At 54.9% G+C, this 16831-nt stretch overlaps 2 protein-coding genes across 5 annotated transcripts; one reads left to right on the top strand and one right to left on the bottom strand.

Moving 5' to 3' along the window:
* The first annotated feature begins 1662 nt into the window (after nt 1–1662).
* Nucleotides 1663–13174, top strand: PCGF2 (polycomb group ring finger 2). Of its 4 annotated transcripts, none has more exons than XM_081271290.1 (10): nt 1663–1746; nt 7967–8127; nt 8868–8964; nt 9247–9302; nt 9387–9437; nt 9631–9739; nt 9856–9910; nt 9996–10091; nt 10993–11073; nt 11580–13174. In XM_081271290.1, exons 2-10 carry the CDS (start codon nt 8016–8018, stop codon nt 11955–11957), a joined length of 1035 nt encoding a protein of 344 aa, XP_081127416.1. In that variant the 5' UTR covers nt 1663–1746; nt 7967–8015; the 3' UTR covers nt 11958–13174. The 4 variants fall into 4 exon arrangements, with proteins under 4 accessions (XP_081127416.1, XP_081127415.1, XP_081127414.1 ...); XM_081271289.1 differs by having other exon boundaries at nt 9993–10091; XM_081271288.1 differs by lacking the exon at nt 1663–1746 and adding an exon at nt 7863–7883 and having other exon boundaries at nt 9993–10091.
* Nucleotides 13175–13365: 191 nt separating this feature from the next.
* Nucleotides 13366–16440, bottom strand: CISD3 (CDGSH iron sulfur domain 3). Its single transcript, XM_081271308.1, has 4 exons — nt 16327–16440; nt 15921–15944; nt 15357–15476; nt 13366–13762 (listed from the first exon to the last, which is right to left on the bottom strand). Exons 1-4 carry the CDS (start codon nt 16354–16356, stop codon nt 13583–13585), a joined length of 354 nt encoding a protein of 117 aa, XP_081127434.1. The 5' UTR covers nt 16357–16440; the 3' UTR covers nt 13366–13582.
* Nucleotides 16441–16831: the final 391 nt, after the last annotated feature.

The raw sequence follows: 16831 nt of genomic DNA, 5'->3' as shown, positions 1-16831 counted from the left end.
CGCTGGAGAGTTCAGGAGGCAGACGCCATACTTGACCCCAGGACAGCCGGTGAACCCACGGGTCTTCTCGTGCAGGATCTGGGAGCAGCAGGTACCGGATCCTCCAGGGGTCTCTCCCGCGGCTTCTAGGACCACGGACTCTAGGCGGAAATTCCTCCCGCCCTTCCTCCTCACTCCCATTTGTCCAATGTGGGCTGAAGACGGAGGCTCGGTTCATTTGGCGGCCAATGTCCACAGGGTTCCTGGTTGCCAATCTGGATGAAAGCATTCAGGTTGGGGTCGGGGGTGCCCAGCTTCGGGATTGCTTTGGCTGCAAGTACGGAAGGAAGGAGCTGGAGGCAAGAGCTCCGAAGCTCAGCCAAGATACGTCTCCTAACTCCAGCCAACCCCCTGTCAGGACTCTTAATGACGTTTTTGGCCGGATAATCGAGCTCTTTGGACGGACAGTCATGGTGGCCATCTCTAATAAATCGTGAATAACGAATAAGCCAATAGACTGTTCTCTAATGAGGCCCACGGTCGTCGCCATAACGCATAATCGATTCGCTTCCTTGGCGCCAGGTCCCCATTCTCCTGGCTTTTCCAAGCCTCCTTCCCTGAGCCGGAGCCTCTGGGGACCCGATAGCGAGCGCTGGCCGGAGCCGAGAGCTATGGTCGGAGTGGGCTGGCACCGATCTCCTACGCGCTGGTCGCTCCCGCCGAGGCGACAGGGGAGGCGCACAGCCATGCCAAGCGCAGAGCGCAAGGAGAAAAATGCGGGAATCAGCGCAAGGCAGGGAAAAAGCGCGGGCCCACTTTCCAGCCCTGGCGCCTGGTTTTCTAGTCCGTTCTGACTCTCGAATTCGGCCGATTATTGTGTCCCAGGCCGGACGCCTGAGTTCCAGTCTGAGCTGGTCTCCTCCCTCGGTTGTTTTATTCTTCATGACGCTGCGCCCTCCTGGGCCACAGCAACCGAGCCCCCGCAGTGAGACCTGCCTGCAGGTTGCCCCTGAGCCCAGGACCCAGTACGGGGATCCCTGTGAAGCACACCGGCTGGGGCCGGGTGACCTGTCGCCCAGAGGGGCGTCGGGAGTGGGGAAGACACACTTGCTCACAGAGATGCAGTTAGTAATTTTAAGGGAGTGTCAGCTGGAGTGAATGGAAACCACTAGGACGTATGGCTGGAGGCGCCGCGCCCCCCGCCAGAGGGCCCTTTGGTGGAGGCACGCTGGGGCTGCGAGCCACATTTCCGCCTGCTCCTCATTTCACCATTTTCCCGGCGCCCCAGCTAGGTGGGGATCGCAGGGTCAGTGGGGGGGGCACGAAGGGATAACTACAGAGTAACAAAACAGGGTTTATCCTCTAGGTTCAGGGGGCTGTTTGGGAAAGAGGGGTCCTGCCCGGGTTTGGGGGGCCGGGCACCGCCCGAGGAGCAGCGGCGCAAGCCTCTCCCGCTCCTCTTCGCAGCTCGGCAAACACCCTGAAGGAATGAGGTCACGTGGGTGAGTGGTGGGCGGGACCTACTCTTGTCTGGAGGAAAAAAGCCATTTTGTCTCCCCCCCAACTCCGGTCCCTCCCCTCCCCCTCTGTCCCCTCCCCTCCCCTCTCTCCCTCCCACCCCAAGCTGCTCTCACAAACTCCTTTCTTAGCGTAGGTTTCTCCCCTCCCGCCGCCCGAGCGAGCGACACGGCTGCTGCCCCCTCCCCTCCCTCCCTTCCCTTCCCTCCCATCCCCCCCTCCCCGAGACCCACCGGACCCCGAACCCAGGTAAGCGGACGCGGACTCCGGCTTCCTTCCCTTCTCCTGCCCTATAACCGTCTGGGGATGGGAATAGGGGCCGGTCCATCCTTCCCTGCAAGCCCCACGGGAGAGGGAGCCATGAACCCGGCCTGCTGGTGTCCCCCCTCCCACCCCGCCAGCCCCTGTCCAAGCTCGCTCCGTCCGCCTTTCTTTCTCCCTTTTTTCTGTCCCCTTTTCCCTTTCCTCCTTTCCAAGATGGCCGAAGTGGATTCCCCCTCTAACGATCTGGCATCTCCCTCGACCACCACCTCTTTGTGCAGCAGCCCCCTGGTAGACCTGCTCCCGAGGTAGCGAGGGGGAGGGTCCCGGACAGCTAGGAGGGCTTTAGGGGGTACGCGCTGGGATGGATCTTGGTCCTCCTGGTCTCGCCCGGAACCAGAGCCTTTCCTGGTTTTAGCCAGTCTACTCGTTTGGGTCTGGGCAGGGGTCGCCTCTCCGGAGGGCAGTGGGGCATCATGGACGCGTGAGGATTTCAGGCCGAGAGGAAGGGGACACGGTTTTCGGATCGGATCGCTGTGAGGCCGGGGGAGGGCGCCCTTCTCTGCCGGGGTCCTGGTCCTCTCGGGCACCTCCTACCCGGGTCCCAGTGCAGGGCGCCCCGCCCCCTCTCTGAACCACCTCAGCAGAGCTTTCCACTAACACCTCTTCTGGGCTCCCGCCTAAAGTTTGACCCTAGGGAAGGAGGAAGAGGTCGCTCAGTCCCTGGGGTCCCTGATCCTTTGACCCCAGCTCCTCGGGAAGCCCGCGCAGAGCGACTGGGATGAAAATGGGGGGACATTTATCACGCTTATTTCCCTTTGCCAACTGGAGCATGAAGGATTTAGAAAATTGGCCCCTCTTGCACTGGAGAAGCCACGGTCCTTTCCTCCCCAGACCCTCCTCCTACTGCTAACTCGGAGGGACTGGGACCCTGAGCTTGTAGACACCCGGTGCCTCTTGCCTCCACGGAGTGCCTGGGCATACCATCCCTTCCTCTCTCTCCTGCACTCCGTCCATCTGCCCAGAATTGTTCCGATTGGCTTGAGGGGGAAGGAGGCATGGAGTTGGGAGCGAATTTGCCTCTAAATATTGTAGAAGTATTCCCCCTTACTTTCTGGGGGGTGTTTTGTCCCTCAGAGCCCCATCTCCCCCGTACTGCCTCAGTCTCTCCAGCGCTCACGTCGCTGGGGGAGGGGCGCTCCTGGTTACTCCTACTGTCTGTTGCCTCCTGCTGTGGGCCTCTAGCAGTTTGTGCTGTTCCTGAAACTCTGATTTCTCTCCTCCCATCCCCTTCACTCTGCTCCAAGGTGTTATTACTTGGAGAAGGAGTATAAAGCCAGCTCTGTTGTAGCCTTTCAGTGGGGAGGTTTTCCCAGGGGTTTCCTGGTTTGATGTTGGGGCTTAAAGCCTTAGAACTGTATTTGGAATTAGGCAGGAAACAGACTTCAGGATCGAGACCTTGTGTAATTGTGTAGAGCTTAAGTTGAAGTCTTAGGAGATGTGCAGGAAAGGGACTTTGCTGCCCCTGGCCTCCCCTGAGAGATCTTGGTTGATGGAACAGTTGCCATGGGAATGGAGAGAGCCTGAACAGGAAGAGGTTACATCTTTGTGCAGGTCAGATGCCCGCAGCAGCTCTCCAGCCTCTGGCCCTGGAGCTGGGTTGAGAGCTGAATTGCCTTTGTTGCTAGAACACTTATAATTTACAGTGGCAGGATAAGGGATGCACAAAAGGTTAGTGTGTGTTTGCAGCTTTGGTTTCAGGCAGGGACATCAGGGTAGTGGGCTTCTGGATGGGATGGGATTGATGGGGATGACTTGTATATCTGGCAAGTATAGGCCAGGTTGAGTCTGGCTGTATGTGTGGTGGGGTGTGTCTGGCCTGGTGGGTCTGGCCAAGTGTCTGTCTAGAGTGTGTGTGTGTGTGTGTGTGTGTGTGTGTGTGTGTGTGGTTTCCAGCCTATCTAACCTTGTGTGTTGTAAGTGTAAGAGAGGAGGGGGTGTGTCTGGCTCTCTGTGTATATATCTGACAGTGTGTTGCTTTGTGCGTGTATTTTGGGTTTTTGTCTTTGTTTGATTTTAGGGAACTCAAAGGTGGTAAAGGAAGGGAGAGAGGGAGGGTAGATAGAATAAGCCCAGCTTCAGGAAGCTGGAGGCTGGAGGTCTTTTTCCAAGGTAGTGGGGTGCAGCAGGGAGATAAAGGAGCAGAGCTCTGTGCTATTGCCAAGGGTCAGGGAAAGTTGATAAATTCAGTGTCCCAGGGCAGAACCGCAGGGCCCCAAACAAATATATGGGATTTACACAGTTGGGCCCACGAGGCTGGGAGAGGAATGGAGTCTGAAGATTGAGGGTGTATGTCTTATTGGCTTGCTGTGCTTTCATGGAGCTTGGTTTCCCTATCTGTACTGTGGAAGGGGATAGGCTCTGCTCCCTCTTCCTCCTTAAAGACTAGAATGGTGCTGATGGTCTTGCCATGAGCCGGCTTTGACTTCCTCCCAGAAGGGCTGTTGGGTGGTTCTCCTGCCCTTCCTTTAGCCTGGATGGGGTTAAGCAGGCTTCTTTAGATGAGCAGGGAGCCCCACTGAGTGCCAGTGTGTACAGAGTACTGGCGCAGGAGGCAGGCAGATTTCTTGTCCAGGACTGCTACTGGTTTGCTGTGTGACCTTAGACAAGTCACTTCACTCTGAGTTTCTTCATCTGTAAAATGAGAGAATTAGACAAGATGCTTTCTAAGATACCTTCCATCTTTGCTAGTCACATCTGGATGTGACCTTGAATGACTTTTCCCAAGACCAGGAGACAATAGTGAAGTAGTCAGGCTGATCTCATTTAGAGGAGAGGAAGGGCAAAGAGTACTGCAGCTGCCATCCCAGGAGCAGCAGGGACCTCTGGGTTATCAGAAGCCAGCTTCTTCTGCAGAAGGGACAAGAAGAAACTGGCAGGGAGAGGACTGATTTTGGGCCGGCTTCCACAGTGGACTGTGAAAATGGAGAGGTGTAGGGACTGTTAGGAGGCTTTGAGGAAAGACACTGCCAGGCTTGAATGGCACGGGTTCGGATTGGGTGCTGTGTGCCCATCAGTCACCTCCAGCACAAGGAACTGGGGCCTCTTAAGGAGCACACCCTTGCAAAGACAGTGGGGTTGAGGACAGAAGTTAACAAAGGACCTGGCTAGGGGAAGGGTGTGTTGGGATGTCAGTGGGCAGGTCCACTGGGGGAACATAGTTGGGATTGGCTGTTAAAGCCCCCCCACAGCTCCATTTCCTAATATCTCTGTCCCCCTTCTTCTGTCTCCCACTTTCATCTTCAGGCTCTTCCCCTACAGTGATGACAGCTGGACATCACCCTCTTCCCTCACTCTGCTGCCCATAGAACACCACCATTTGTATCTGGGGAGGAACTGGGTGTCAGGAACATGGGGCCCAGTCCTGGGGCGGGGGTGATGGGGAGGGGATTCTCTGTGGAAACAGAGCTCCTGTTTACAGTTGCTCTTGGCACCTGCTGGCAGGGCCCTGCAGGTAACCATGGCAATCAGGTGAGGAGCCAATCAGTGCTTCTCCCCACCCCCAGCCCCAGAGGTGGCATTCTGAGGCCCTGGGGATGGGGGTGGCAAGAGGAGCATTTCACTCTGTAAGCACCTCAGTTCTTTCTCTCACTTTTCTCTTGGTCCAGAAAGGGCCCTGGAGGACAGTCTTGGTCTGAATTCTCACTAACCACTGGATGGAGATGGTGAGGGGTGTGGCTGTTTGTAGCGTATGGCTTTTGTTTTTTTCTTGCAGATTTTTGTCTTGTTTCTTTTTGAGACAGGATCTCACTTAATTGCGTAGGGCCTGGCTAAGTTGCTGAGGCTGGCCTTGAACTTGCAGTCCTCCTGCATCAGCCTCTTGAGCTGCTGGGACTACAGGCATGCACCACTGTGCCTGGCTACTCCTAGAGTTTTTAAGAGCAAGTGTCTGTTTCAGAAACAGCAAGTGTGTGAATGAGGGGCTAAAGCAGTGTGTAGAGCCTACCTGTTTGTAGGTGTATGCAGGTGTGGGTGAGAGAGAGAAAGATGGGAGCAGGATTACCTCTGGCTGTTTGGACCCCCAGCATGATTGAGTCCTACTGTGTTTAGTTTCTGGCTGTGCATGCACACATATGTTGATACATCTGGACACCGACATACACAGGACAAGCAGTCCACCAAGTACCTTTGGAGGCCCAGATGGCACGTACACATAGGATAGATGTTACACATGCTCAGAGAGACAGCCACTTGGAGTTTGTTCTCTCCTCTGGATGGTTGTAATAATATTTGGGCATCTTGCCAGGTACAGGGTTACTATGGAAACAGCTAAACAGTGGAGTAGCCAGCAGCCTTCTGCGTAATTGTGAAGGGGACCCATGTAGGGAGGGCTGGCTGAGGCCACCCTATGTGGAGTGGAAACCCCTTTCCTTCCTCAGGCTGGGTCTGTAGGCCCCAGGGTCCTTTGGGCCAGCTCTGAGGCCAGCTTGTTCCTTTCTGTCTGCTCTGTACCTTGGTGTCTCTCCCCTGACATGTGGCCTTTGTGTCCTTCCATCTCTTTTGGTCTCTGGCCAGGTGCCCTGGGCCTCTGGTGGCTGTTTGGGTCCTAGCCAGACTCATCCTAGGGTCTCTATAGAAACTGCTGATCCTGGCTGTGAATGTCTTGTCCTAGAAAACTCAGTGTGGTGGCTTTAAAAGAAATCTTTCTGGAAAAGAGAAATGGGTGTGAGCCTATTGTAAAGGAGCTGCTGGGGCTTGGTCACCCTCCCACGCCCCACCCTTGGGCTTGCACTCTGGGAAAGAGGAGGACGGGAAGGGGCCCAGCCCTTCTAGGAGCAGGTTTGGTTTATGTACTGAGAAAGTATGGCAGCCAGTCCAGAGCCAGCCCTGGACTGACCTCCAGGCCCTGCCAGGGAGCTAAGGGCAGATAACTTTCTGCCCAGCTTTGACAGGCATCTAGGAGAACCTGTGGACAGGCAGCAGAAATGACTCCAGGGTGGGAGATGGTGGAGTGGCAGTGGCCACATGGGGAAATTCCTGCGTATGCATGAAAGGGTGGATCGAGAATATGAATGTATCCATGTGTACAGTGGCTTATTGGTTGGGTCCAGTGGGAGGGATTCCTGTGCTGGGGACAGTAGCAATCTTGCCCAGGCTCTTTAACTGCTGTCACCTGTAGAGTCCAGGGTTGGACCTGGGGTTAGGCTGGACCCCTTTCCCAACTTGGGGCATGGAGGGACTATCCTCAGTGTTCCCGGTCTGAGTACCAGGCCTGGAAGCCAAACGGTCAGGGTAGAGGGAATTTCCAGGGTGCTCTGGAGCCTAATTTAGCCACATAGCAAGGACCAGTGATAGGTGCCACCACCAAATAGGGCAGCCTATGCTGTGGTGTTTCCAGTGCAGGCTTCCTGGAGAGGAGCAGAGAGGCCTTGCAGTGGGTGGAGGGATAGAGAGATAGGAATAATTTATTCTTCCCTTCTTACATTCATTGAAGTTCAGGGAAATGGCTTATTTACCTGAGTTTCCTCATAGCTCCTAGTACTCTGTATGTTTGACCACTTGAGTGGATATGGATCAGAATCAGGAAGATTTTTTTTAAATTATTTTTTTGCAGTGCTGGGATTAAACCCAGGGGTGCTTTACCACTGAGCCACATCCCCCAGGTCTCCTTCCCCCTTTTTTTTTAAAGACAGCATCTCTAAATTGCCCAGGCTGACCTCAAACTTATGATCCTCCTGCCTCAGCCATTGGGATTACAGGTGTGTGCCACTGCACCTGGCAGGATTGGAGAGATTTTTAAAACCCCTGCTCAGGCTGGGGTATAGGTCAGTGGTAGAGCTGTTAACTAGTATGTGCAATGCCCAACTTCAATCCCTAGCACTGCAAAATTAAAAATGAAGAATAAAAGTAAAACCCTGCTGTCTTCCATTTTCCTGACTCCACACATCCTCTGAGGAGTTGAGTACTTCTTATGATTTAACTTTAATCTTTCCTGCTGCTTCTAAGATGGAGCATGACCTTGTTGCTCAAGGTCACATGAATCTCCTGAGCCCCTAGGTACCCAGTGAACACTCAGAGGACAAGAGAGAACCAGCCACATGAACACACCCAGTCCTACCTTGAAGGCAAAGAGGGGCTTGGGCTCTGGGAGAGCTGTTAGAGAGGGGGTGTTGGATCTCGGGTTTCTGATTCATTTTCCATTTTCCAGAGTGAAGCTCCCAAGCCCCCCCAGTCCCCCCAGCCCCAGACCTGGCATCATGCATCGGACCACACGGATCAAAATCACGGAGCTGAACCCTCACCTCATGTGTGCCCTCTGTGGGGGATACTTCATTGATGCAACCACTATTGTGGAGTGCTTGCATTCCTGTGAGTTGGGTGCAGGGTGGGCAGCCTCTGGGCCCAGGTTGGGGGGCGCTGTAGGGAAGATGGACAATAAGCTCCTGCCCCGGAGAGCTGACGCCCATGTGCCTACTGGGAAGCCCTAGGTCATGGACAAGCCTGGGAGGGATAACTTGGGGCAGGGGTTGTCTCGTCCCAGAAGTTCATTTCAGGAACTGGCATCTGGAATCTCAGGTCTCTTGAATCTGTGTGGCTGAAATTTCATACTCTCAAGGTCCAGGTGTCCCTCGTTTGCACGTGGTCTTGGTTGCAAGAGGTCAAATGCTTAGGAGGGCTCTTAACAGGCTGACTCTTGTTTTGTACTCCATCAGGGGGCCTAGAACTTGAAGCTCACTTTTAAATATTTATTTAGTTAGTTGTAGTTGAACACAACATCTTTATGTATGATTTTGTGGTGCTGAGCCTCGCACGTTCGAGGTGAGCGCTCTACCGCTGAGCCACAACCCCAGCCCCCATTGAAGCTCACTTTATATGTTGTGTAGGACACCAACCTGTCTCATACACAAACACACAAGACCTATCCTTTCCCAAGGATGGACAAGGGAAAGTACAGAACATGTATTACCATGCCCGGCCTCTGAACAGCCCTGAACTGCTGGGACAAGGTGGAGAAGAGAAGATGCCTGAATCTGAGCAGAGGGAATGGGGACTGGTCCTGGGGTAGGAAAGGGGCACTGACTGTCCTCTCTCTGTCCATACCCCCCAAGTCTGCAAAACTTGCATCGTGCGTTACCTGGAGACCAACAAATACTGCCCCATGTGTGATGTGCAGGTCCATAAAACCCGACCGCTGCTGAGTATCAGGTGGGCCTGGCATTGCTCCCCCTGCCACTACCCAGCTGGTAGGTCAGCCTACCTCTGTCCCCTCATCCTCTTTGCCTCCTGTAGCCAGGGCAGCTGGTCAGGAGAAGTAGGGCCTGGACTCTGTCCCTCCCCTCCCTCTTGGTTACTCCTAGCTTATAGGCTAAGAAATACTAGGAAGTCCGAGGCCTGGGCACCGGGTGTAGGGAAGGGTTGGAAGAGGGTCCCAGGCTGGGGATAGTAGGATGATGTGACTATTGATAGTCCCTGAACTTTTTTCCCCAGATCTGACAAAACCCTCCAAGACATAGTCTACAAATTGGTCCCTGGGCTTTTCAAAGGTATTTGTGTCCCCTTCTCCCCTCCCCCCTCTCCTGTCATCTCCTAGTCTCCTGCACTCTTACCCTGCTTCTTCCTCCTTCCAGATGAGATGAAACGGCGTCGAGATTTCTACGCAGCGTACCCCCTGACAGAGGGTGAGTGTGCGCATGCCTATTCCTGGGCCTGTGCCAGGAGGTAGGGTTGCCTACCGCCATGCATCCTCCCACAGGGCACCCCACTCCCCTGCTGAGAGGGTGGCCGGGCTCACCTGACTGAGCTTTGTGACCCTCTGTCCCTGTGAGCCTCCTCCCCCCTATCTCCCACTCACCCCCCAAGCTCTTTCTGCAGTCCCTAATGGCTCCAATGAGGACCGCGGTGAGGTCTTGGAGCAGGAGAAGGGGGCGCTGAGTGACGATGAGATTGTCAGCCTCTCCATCGAGTTCTACGAAGGTGTCAGGCAAGTCCAGTCCAGGCCTGGGCTGGCCCCATCTGCTGGGAGCCCTCAATGTGTGTGCGGTGAGGGATCCTGTCTGCTCCAGGGTCACTCTAGCTTTCTTCTTTCTCCTTCTCCAGGGACCGGGAGGAGAAGAAGGGCCCCCTGGAGAATGGGGATGGGGACAAGGAGAAGGTGAATGCTGGGGCCTGCCCAGGAGTGGGCTGTGGGCTGTGAGGCAGTGCCTGGGAGGCCCCTCACAGGCATCTCTCCCCAGCAGACAGGGGTGCGCTTCCTGCGATGCCCAGCAGCCATGACCGTCATGCACCTTGCCAAGTTCCTTCGCAACAAGATGGATGTACCCAGCAAGTACAAGGTGAGTCCTGGGCCTTCTCAAAACAGGAGTGTCTTTGTGAGAGGGTCTGACAGTCTGCACCCCAACTATTGCTCAGGGCTGGCTAGGCGTCACTGGGGGCTGGTGTGACTGTGTAACAGCCTATGGAGAAGGGTGGTTGAACCCAAGATTAGGGTGGCATAGTCTGTGTCTGTTGAAGTCATTGTACAGAGGTGCCTGGGGTGAGGGTGTATGTGCACTCACACTTACACACTCAGAATTGTGGAAGGAGGTGTACAGGTAAAAATATAGGGCCAGCTGGCTGTGGGAGGGCCAGCTCTAGGACAGGGCCTCCCAGACTTGAATGTGTACATGATGGCCAGGAGATCTTGTTGAAAGGCAGGTTCTGGTGCATTCAGTTCTACATTTCTAGTGGGCTTCTAAGTGGTGCCAATGTGGAAGGTAAACGGACCACCAGGACTGCGCTTTGAGTAGCAAGGCTCAGAGGGTGAATCCTAAATTCTGCTGTACCTAGTCCTGTATCTATAGTGAGCCGCCTCTGGATTCACCTGTTAGGTCAGCGTCTCTGGGGCTGGGATATAGGCTTTGATGGTTTTTTTAAGCTCCCCTGGCCAGTCCATTGTGCATCCAAGGGTGACAGCCAGTGGCCAGGAGTTCCTTTCAGCCTTGTTAGGTCTTCGGGGACGCCTGCCAGAGAGGAGGGGACTGACAGCTATGAGGATGGCTGGGGCTGAGCAGCAACTTTTCTGGATCCCATCCCACCTGTGGTCAGGTGTTACGTGGGGACAGCTCTGATGGGGAAGTCAAATCCACATGACAGCCCTCAGTAGCGAAGGCCACCTGCAATCCACCCTCCACGTTGCCCCACCTCCCAGCTCCTGCACCTGGCCAGGTTCACAGTATCTATCCCTTCCCTCCCCAGGTGGAGGTTCTTTATGAGGACGAGCCCCTAAAGGAATACTACACCCTCATGGATATCGCCTACATCTACCCCTGGCGACGGGTGAGCTGGGCAGGGTGCAGGGTGGAGGCAGGCATTAGTTTGTGTCCACAGTGACCACTCGGGCTATCCTCTTCAATCCTCCCTCGTGTCCATCCCTTGTCTTGGGAGCTGGGTGTGTCTGGGGTTGTCTGTCATACCAGGTCAGCCTCTGGCCCTCTCTTGCTGATTAAACTCCCACACTCAGGAGAAAGGGCTCTTCTGGCCCATTCTGTGCTAATTTGGGGTCAGAAATAGGTGGCTGCCAGGAGCAAATATTGCTTTCTGTATTCTATTTCCTGTCTCTTCTTTTTCTTTCCAAGCCTCCGTCTCTCTGGGTCTTTGTGTGTCCCTCTGTCTCTGCCTCTTGCTTTGTTCGTGTCCTCTGCTCTGCTGGTCTCCCCTCTGAAAGGCCCATACCTTCTCTTTGTTCTTGTGTGGGCACTTTGGGGTGGGGCTGGTGGCTCCCGAGTTAGCCTTTCTCCTGATACCCTCTGTCCCTGCCTTTCTCCATCTCCCTCTCACCACAGAATGGCCCTCTCCCTCTAAAGTACCGTGTTCAGCCAGCCTGCAAGCGACTCACCTTGCCCACAGTGCCCACTCCTTCAGAGGGCACCAACACCAGCGGGGCATCCGAGTGTGAGTCAGTCAGCGACAAGGCTCCTAGCCCTGCCACCCTGCCAGCCACTTCCTCCTCCCTACCCAGCCCTGCCACTCCCTCCCATGGCTCTCCCAGCTCCCACGGCCCCCCAGCCACCCACCCTACCTCCCCCACTCCCCCTTCGACAGCCAGTGGGGCCACCACAGCTGCCAACGGGGGTGCCTCGAACTGCCTGCAGACACCATCCTCCACCAGCAGGGGGCGGAAGATGACTGTCAACGGAGCTCCTGTGCCCCCTTTAACTTGAGGAAAGGGGTCCTTTCCCTCCTTTGCAGCCACCTCTCCCTCCTTTCACTTTTTCTGGGCCTTTTTTCCACCTCTTCTACTTTACCCAGCTCCTCCCACCATAGAAGTGGGAGGTGGGTTTTATAAATAAATCTATATATATGTATGTAAATAGGAAAGACCAAATATACATACTTATTTTCTATGGACCAACCAGATTAATTTAAATGCCATGGGACGGTGGGGAGAACTGTGTGTGTGTGTGTGTGTGTGTGTGTTTCATTTTTAGGGGGTCTTGTGTAGTTTGCTCTGCTCTTTGGGGGTTGCCTGGAGGTGAACTCAAGGGGCCACTGGAAGTTGGGTGAAGCCCTACTCCATTTCTCCCTGTTTCCCAAGGCAGATGGGGTGTTGAGGGACCCCACCAGCCCCCAAAGCTTTAGACACAGCTCTATCTGGCCCGGTATGGGGTCCACCATGTTTCTCTACCCATCTTGGCTGCTGTCCTGCCCCTGCCCAGCCCCCCATTGCTGAATGTCCAGAGATTTTTGAAGACAGTGCCTTTTACAAGTGCAGTTTGTCCCCTGGATCTGAGGAGCAAGTGGGCAGTGAGAAGGCATCTCCCTCACCTCCTCATGCAGTGGAAATCTTGTGCAAAGACTAGATAGTTCGGCCCTTTTTCCCTGTGCGTGTGGCCTTTGCATCATTTATCTTGTGGAAGAGAAGATTCAGGCATGGGGGATCCCAGCCCTGGGAAGTCCATGTGTGGCTTTAGCAACATGAACTGCTTCGCCCCTTCCTGCCCCTACCCTGGCCCAGGACCCTTACTTTCAAGACTGGTGGTGAAGCCTCACTTGGAGACCCAGAACAAAGGGGCAGGGATGAGGTTAACCTTAGACAAGCACAGACCCCAGGTTCTGCCAAAGGCAAATAGTCCTCCAGCCCCCCTCCTCAACCCCAGCTGAGGCCAAGTCAGGACAGTGACAGAGGCATCTAGAAGCACAACTCTGAGAGGTCAAAAGAGCGCCCCCTCAGGGGCAGGCCCCAGCAGACCCTACCCACCTGGTTTTCCTCCAATGTACATAGATCTGGGAGGAGGCCAGACTGTCACAAGGAGGTGTGTGGGTTTGGGAGCCCCCATGGCTTTGTCTGTACCTTGTCCTGTTTGAGGTCCTGTGACTGTACCCTCCTCTTGCACTGGGACATTTGTATTTCTTGGCTTTGTAATAAATGCTGCATCCTCCCTGGAGCCTGTAGTTCTTTGGGGAAGGGGACATGGGATAGGATGGGTGGCTCTCCTGGCCTTACCATGCTTACGTGGAATTAATCTGAGGTGCCCCCCTGTAGCCTGCCAGGCAGCCTCAGCTCCCACACAGGTTAAAATGTGATACAGGACAGTGCCTGTCCTCACCTCAGTGACCACAGAACACCACTCCAGGGAGTCATGCTTGTTTAATGCCACCTTCTCCACCAGCAGACCCTGAACCAGGGACCCCCTCCCAATTGCTGTAACTGAAGACCTTGGGTTGTGGGGAACAAGCCAGCTGTGGGTACTGGGGCCCCCAGATGGTTCCTTCTTGGGCTTGGCACTCAGTTTCTTTCCCCACAAAGGGGGTGCCTGTCAGCGTCCTGGAGTCAAGTAGCCACCCCTCAGAGTGGGGAGCCTACTTCTGCCTTCTGCACCTGCTCACTCCTGTGGGTGCCATCACAGTATGGGGGCCTCTGGGTGGCCTTGCAGGTACAGAGGGCCACCATTCGGGTCTCCTGGGCCTTGAACTTGAGTGGGGATAAGCCGGTTCGTTGAAAGAAGTGGGAGCCATCACAGAAAGGCTGGTGGAGGGGAAAAAAAGAGTCATAAGACCTGAGCCCCCCTGCGGAGGCCAGGCAGAGCTAGCCCAGTAGTTAGGGTTCAGGCTCCAGAACAGCTTCACTGATAAGAGTAGGTCTGTCATGAGGAAATAAAAACAAATGGTCATTATGTCCTTTGCCCATAGTAAATTCAGTATTTACAGCATGCTGGGTGTGGTGGCCAGCCTCAGCAACTTAGTGAGACCCTGTCTCGAAATTAAAAAAAAAAAAAAAAACGGGGTAGGGGAATGCTGGGGATGTACCACACGGTACAGTGTTCTGGTTTTTAATCCCCCATATTGGAAAAAAATAAGTATTTACAACTGTTAGTCTGCAGGGAAGTGGGGAACCCAGAAGGCCAGGACACAAGAGTTAAGATCAAAGGAAACCTCAGGTATTTACAATGTTATACTAAGGTTTTGTTAGGCTCTGCGTCTACACTGATCCTATTTCTTCATGAAATTCATTTCCTTTCCCATGTTCCCAGGGTAAAAACTTCTCTATATTGGAGAAGCGCTTCACAGTGCTTTAATACAGCAGGAGCAGTTTGTTTTGGCTCCAGTAAACAATCAGGCATGTTAGGGAGGAAGGAATGCCCCAGGGTACCTGCCTGCCTGGTGCAGAAATAGGAATATCCCAGAACCCCTCTGAGCAGACTGAGTAATGGAAACTGAGGCCCAAAGAGGGGACTCACTTTGTTAGTCCAGAACTGGAGCCAAGGCCTCTTGACCTTGGGACTAGGGTAGGATAAGAGCAAAGAAAGAAGTGAGCAAATAAAAATCAGCAACCTGTCTCAAAGGGCATGGGCAGAGGCACATGTGCCAATCCACCCACACAGGCCACATTCCCCTGGCTGGCATGCCCTTGGCATTGGTCCACCTCACAAATACCTGTTTAAAGGCCACAGCATATCAGTGGTAAAGTGGTTCTCAGGACCCTGGGTTGCTGACATTACCAACATGGCTTTGAGGAACAGTTATAAGTTCTGCACCAGAGGAAGGAAAGGGACCGAGGTCAAGAATATGGGTCAGATTCCTCCAGGAATGAAAGGCTCCTGGACAGGAGAAGAGAGGATGCGAACAGGCCACAGGCTAAGAAGAAGGCAGGCTGTGGCAAGCAACTAGGAAAGTCACAGCTGCAGCAAAAGGGGAGGGTGTTCTGAAAAAGAGGAGCAGGAGTCACAGGGGAAGGCTGGGTTTAAGGCAGAAAAGACAGACAGGGCAGAATCTTCCCATGTGGGGATCCAAAGCTTGGGAAAATGCCCAGGAAGGAGAGGGGGGAAGTAGAGCTGGAGTCCAGAAATGTGCCCAGAGGAAGGACACGGGATTGGGACACTTGGACTCCAGCGCTCTGGCTGTGTGCTAAGCTATTGTTGACAGCTTCATTTCAAGGGGAGCATGCAGACCAGCCAGCTCCAGGCCACTCGCTACTGCACTGGGAGCTACTGTTGCCCCTCAACCCCCCTGTTCTTCAGGTATATGCAGGAAGAGGAGGAGCAGGTGAGAGCTTTCAGAAGACACTGTATTATCCCCTGCCAGAGGTGGCATGTGGGTGGGAAGGGTGGCAGGAGTCTCACCTGCTTCTTGCTGCGGCCACAAACACACCACCTGTAGGTTTTTCCAGCCACCAGATTCACCTTGATAGGTGTCTTTAGGGCCACCACAGACTTGGCTGGGGTTTTAGGGAACCATCGGTCCTGTGTTCAGGGAAGAAGATTGGGGTGGGAGTGGGGGGGATCAGCTCAAGCCCTGGAAGCACAGTGTCCAATTTCCTGCTTGCCCTGGTATATGGCAGGCTTCTGGGAGGCTGATGTATCAGCTACCACCTGGCAAGAGCATTCCCCCCAGAATGTCCTAAGGTCCATAACTTCCAGAGAGAAGGGATTTCAATGCCATGCATGCATTCCAGTTTTACCTCAAATCCTGGCTCCCACTTAAGTGCTGGCCCCAGGGCCAGGATCTTGGGGCGCTTGGTTCCCACCCTGTGCTATCCGATCCACCCCACCTCTTCTAGAGCCAGTGGGCAACAAGAAAAAAGTGCTGGAAGATGGGAGCAGGCCGTCCCTTCCTGGTTCCATTCCCTGGTCTCTGCCCTGAAGGTCTCTGGAACTAGGGAGGAGGAGGACGCTAGGGATACTCACCAGCCAGGAGGAGATGTCCCGCCTCTGGTACAGGCAGAAGAGATGTGGAAACAAAAATAAAAATCAGTGGAGAGGGGAGGTCGAGGGAAGCCGTGTGGGAGTGAAGACCGGATAGGCCAAAGGGGCATGGGAGAAACAAGAGGGAAAGAAAATGGGGTCACAGGAGAAGGAGCCTTGCGGGGCAGGTCCCGCACTTTGGCACTCTTTTGGGTGGACTGCGGAGGAAGGCGCTCAGGGAAGGGCTGCAAAGCACAACGCGGCCTGGGGACTCGGGACCCTTCGCTGAGAAGCGGGGCTTGGGAAAGGGCAGGGCCTGGCCTGGGCTCCGGGGACACTGGGCCCGGAGAGGCAGGGCCTGGCGGCCCGAGGTTTAGGCGGAAGCGAGCGCGGAGCGAGGGCTGCTCACCCAGGTGCGGAGCGCCACCGGCCGTAGCATCCCTTTCACGTCGCGTAAGGCTGCCGCTCAGGCCGCGCTGACTCCGCCCCGTCCGGGTCACCTTCCTTCTCCGCTCCGCCCCCGGCCTGCCCGGCAACGCCGCAGCCCGGAAGACACCACCCCGCTGCGTGCGGGTGGAGCTGGGCCCCGCGGCCCGAAGTTCGGCAGGTGCCCGCCCGCAGCCCCCCGCGGCTGCCCTGGGGTGCGCCCCGACCTCCCTCGCACTCCTGGGGTAGGGCGCATCTACGGATGCGGTGCGCGGAGAGCGCCCCAGACGAGCCGGACTTCTTCGCGGGGCCGAAGACTCTAAGGCAGTTTCCAAAAGCATAAGCTTGTTAAACACATCCCCGCTGCCCGGCCCTGTAGGTTACATGGGCTGTTATCTGCATTTGTGTATACACCGGGCATCCAAATTCTGAAAGTGTCACTGACCATACCCCCGCCCTCCTCCTTGCAGGCCCCCACAATTGGCACC

Source organism: Spermophilus citellus (assembly GCF_964194105.1).
Source record: "Spermophilus citellus genome assembly, chromosome: 17".
NCBI lineage: Eukaryota > Metazoa > Chordata > Mammalia > Rodentia > Sciuridae > Spermophilus > Spermophilus citellus.
This window is presented reverse-complemented; position numbering and strand designations above follow the sequence as displayed.

Coding starts and splice junctions, on each gene's coding strand:
- PCGF2 (XM_081271289.1), top strand. CDS start 8,016: ATGCATCGGACCACACGGATCAAAATCACGGAGCTGAACCCTCACCTC. Junction 8,128..8,867: donor TGTGGAGTGCTTGCATTCCT/GTGAGTTGGGTG, acceptor ATACCCCCCAAG/TCTGCAAAACTTGCATCGTG. Junction 10,092..10,992: donor ATGTACCCAGCAAGTACAAG/GTGAGTCCTGGG, acceptor TTCCCTCCCCAG/GTGGAGGTTCTTTATGAGGA.
- CISD3 (XM_081271308.1), bottom strand. CDS start 16,356: ATGCTACGGCCGGTGGCGCTCCGCACCTGG. Junction 15,945..16,326: donor CGGTGGCGCTCCGCACCTGG/GTGAGCAGCCCT, acceptor TGCCTGTACCAG/AGGCGGGACATCTCCTCCTG. Junction 15,477..15,920: donor GGGACATCTCCTCCTGGCTG/GTGAGTATCCCT, acceptor CCCTGAACACAG/GACCGATGGTTCCCTAAAAC.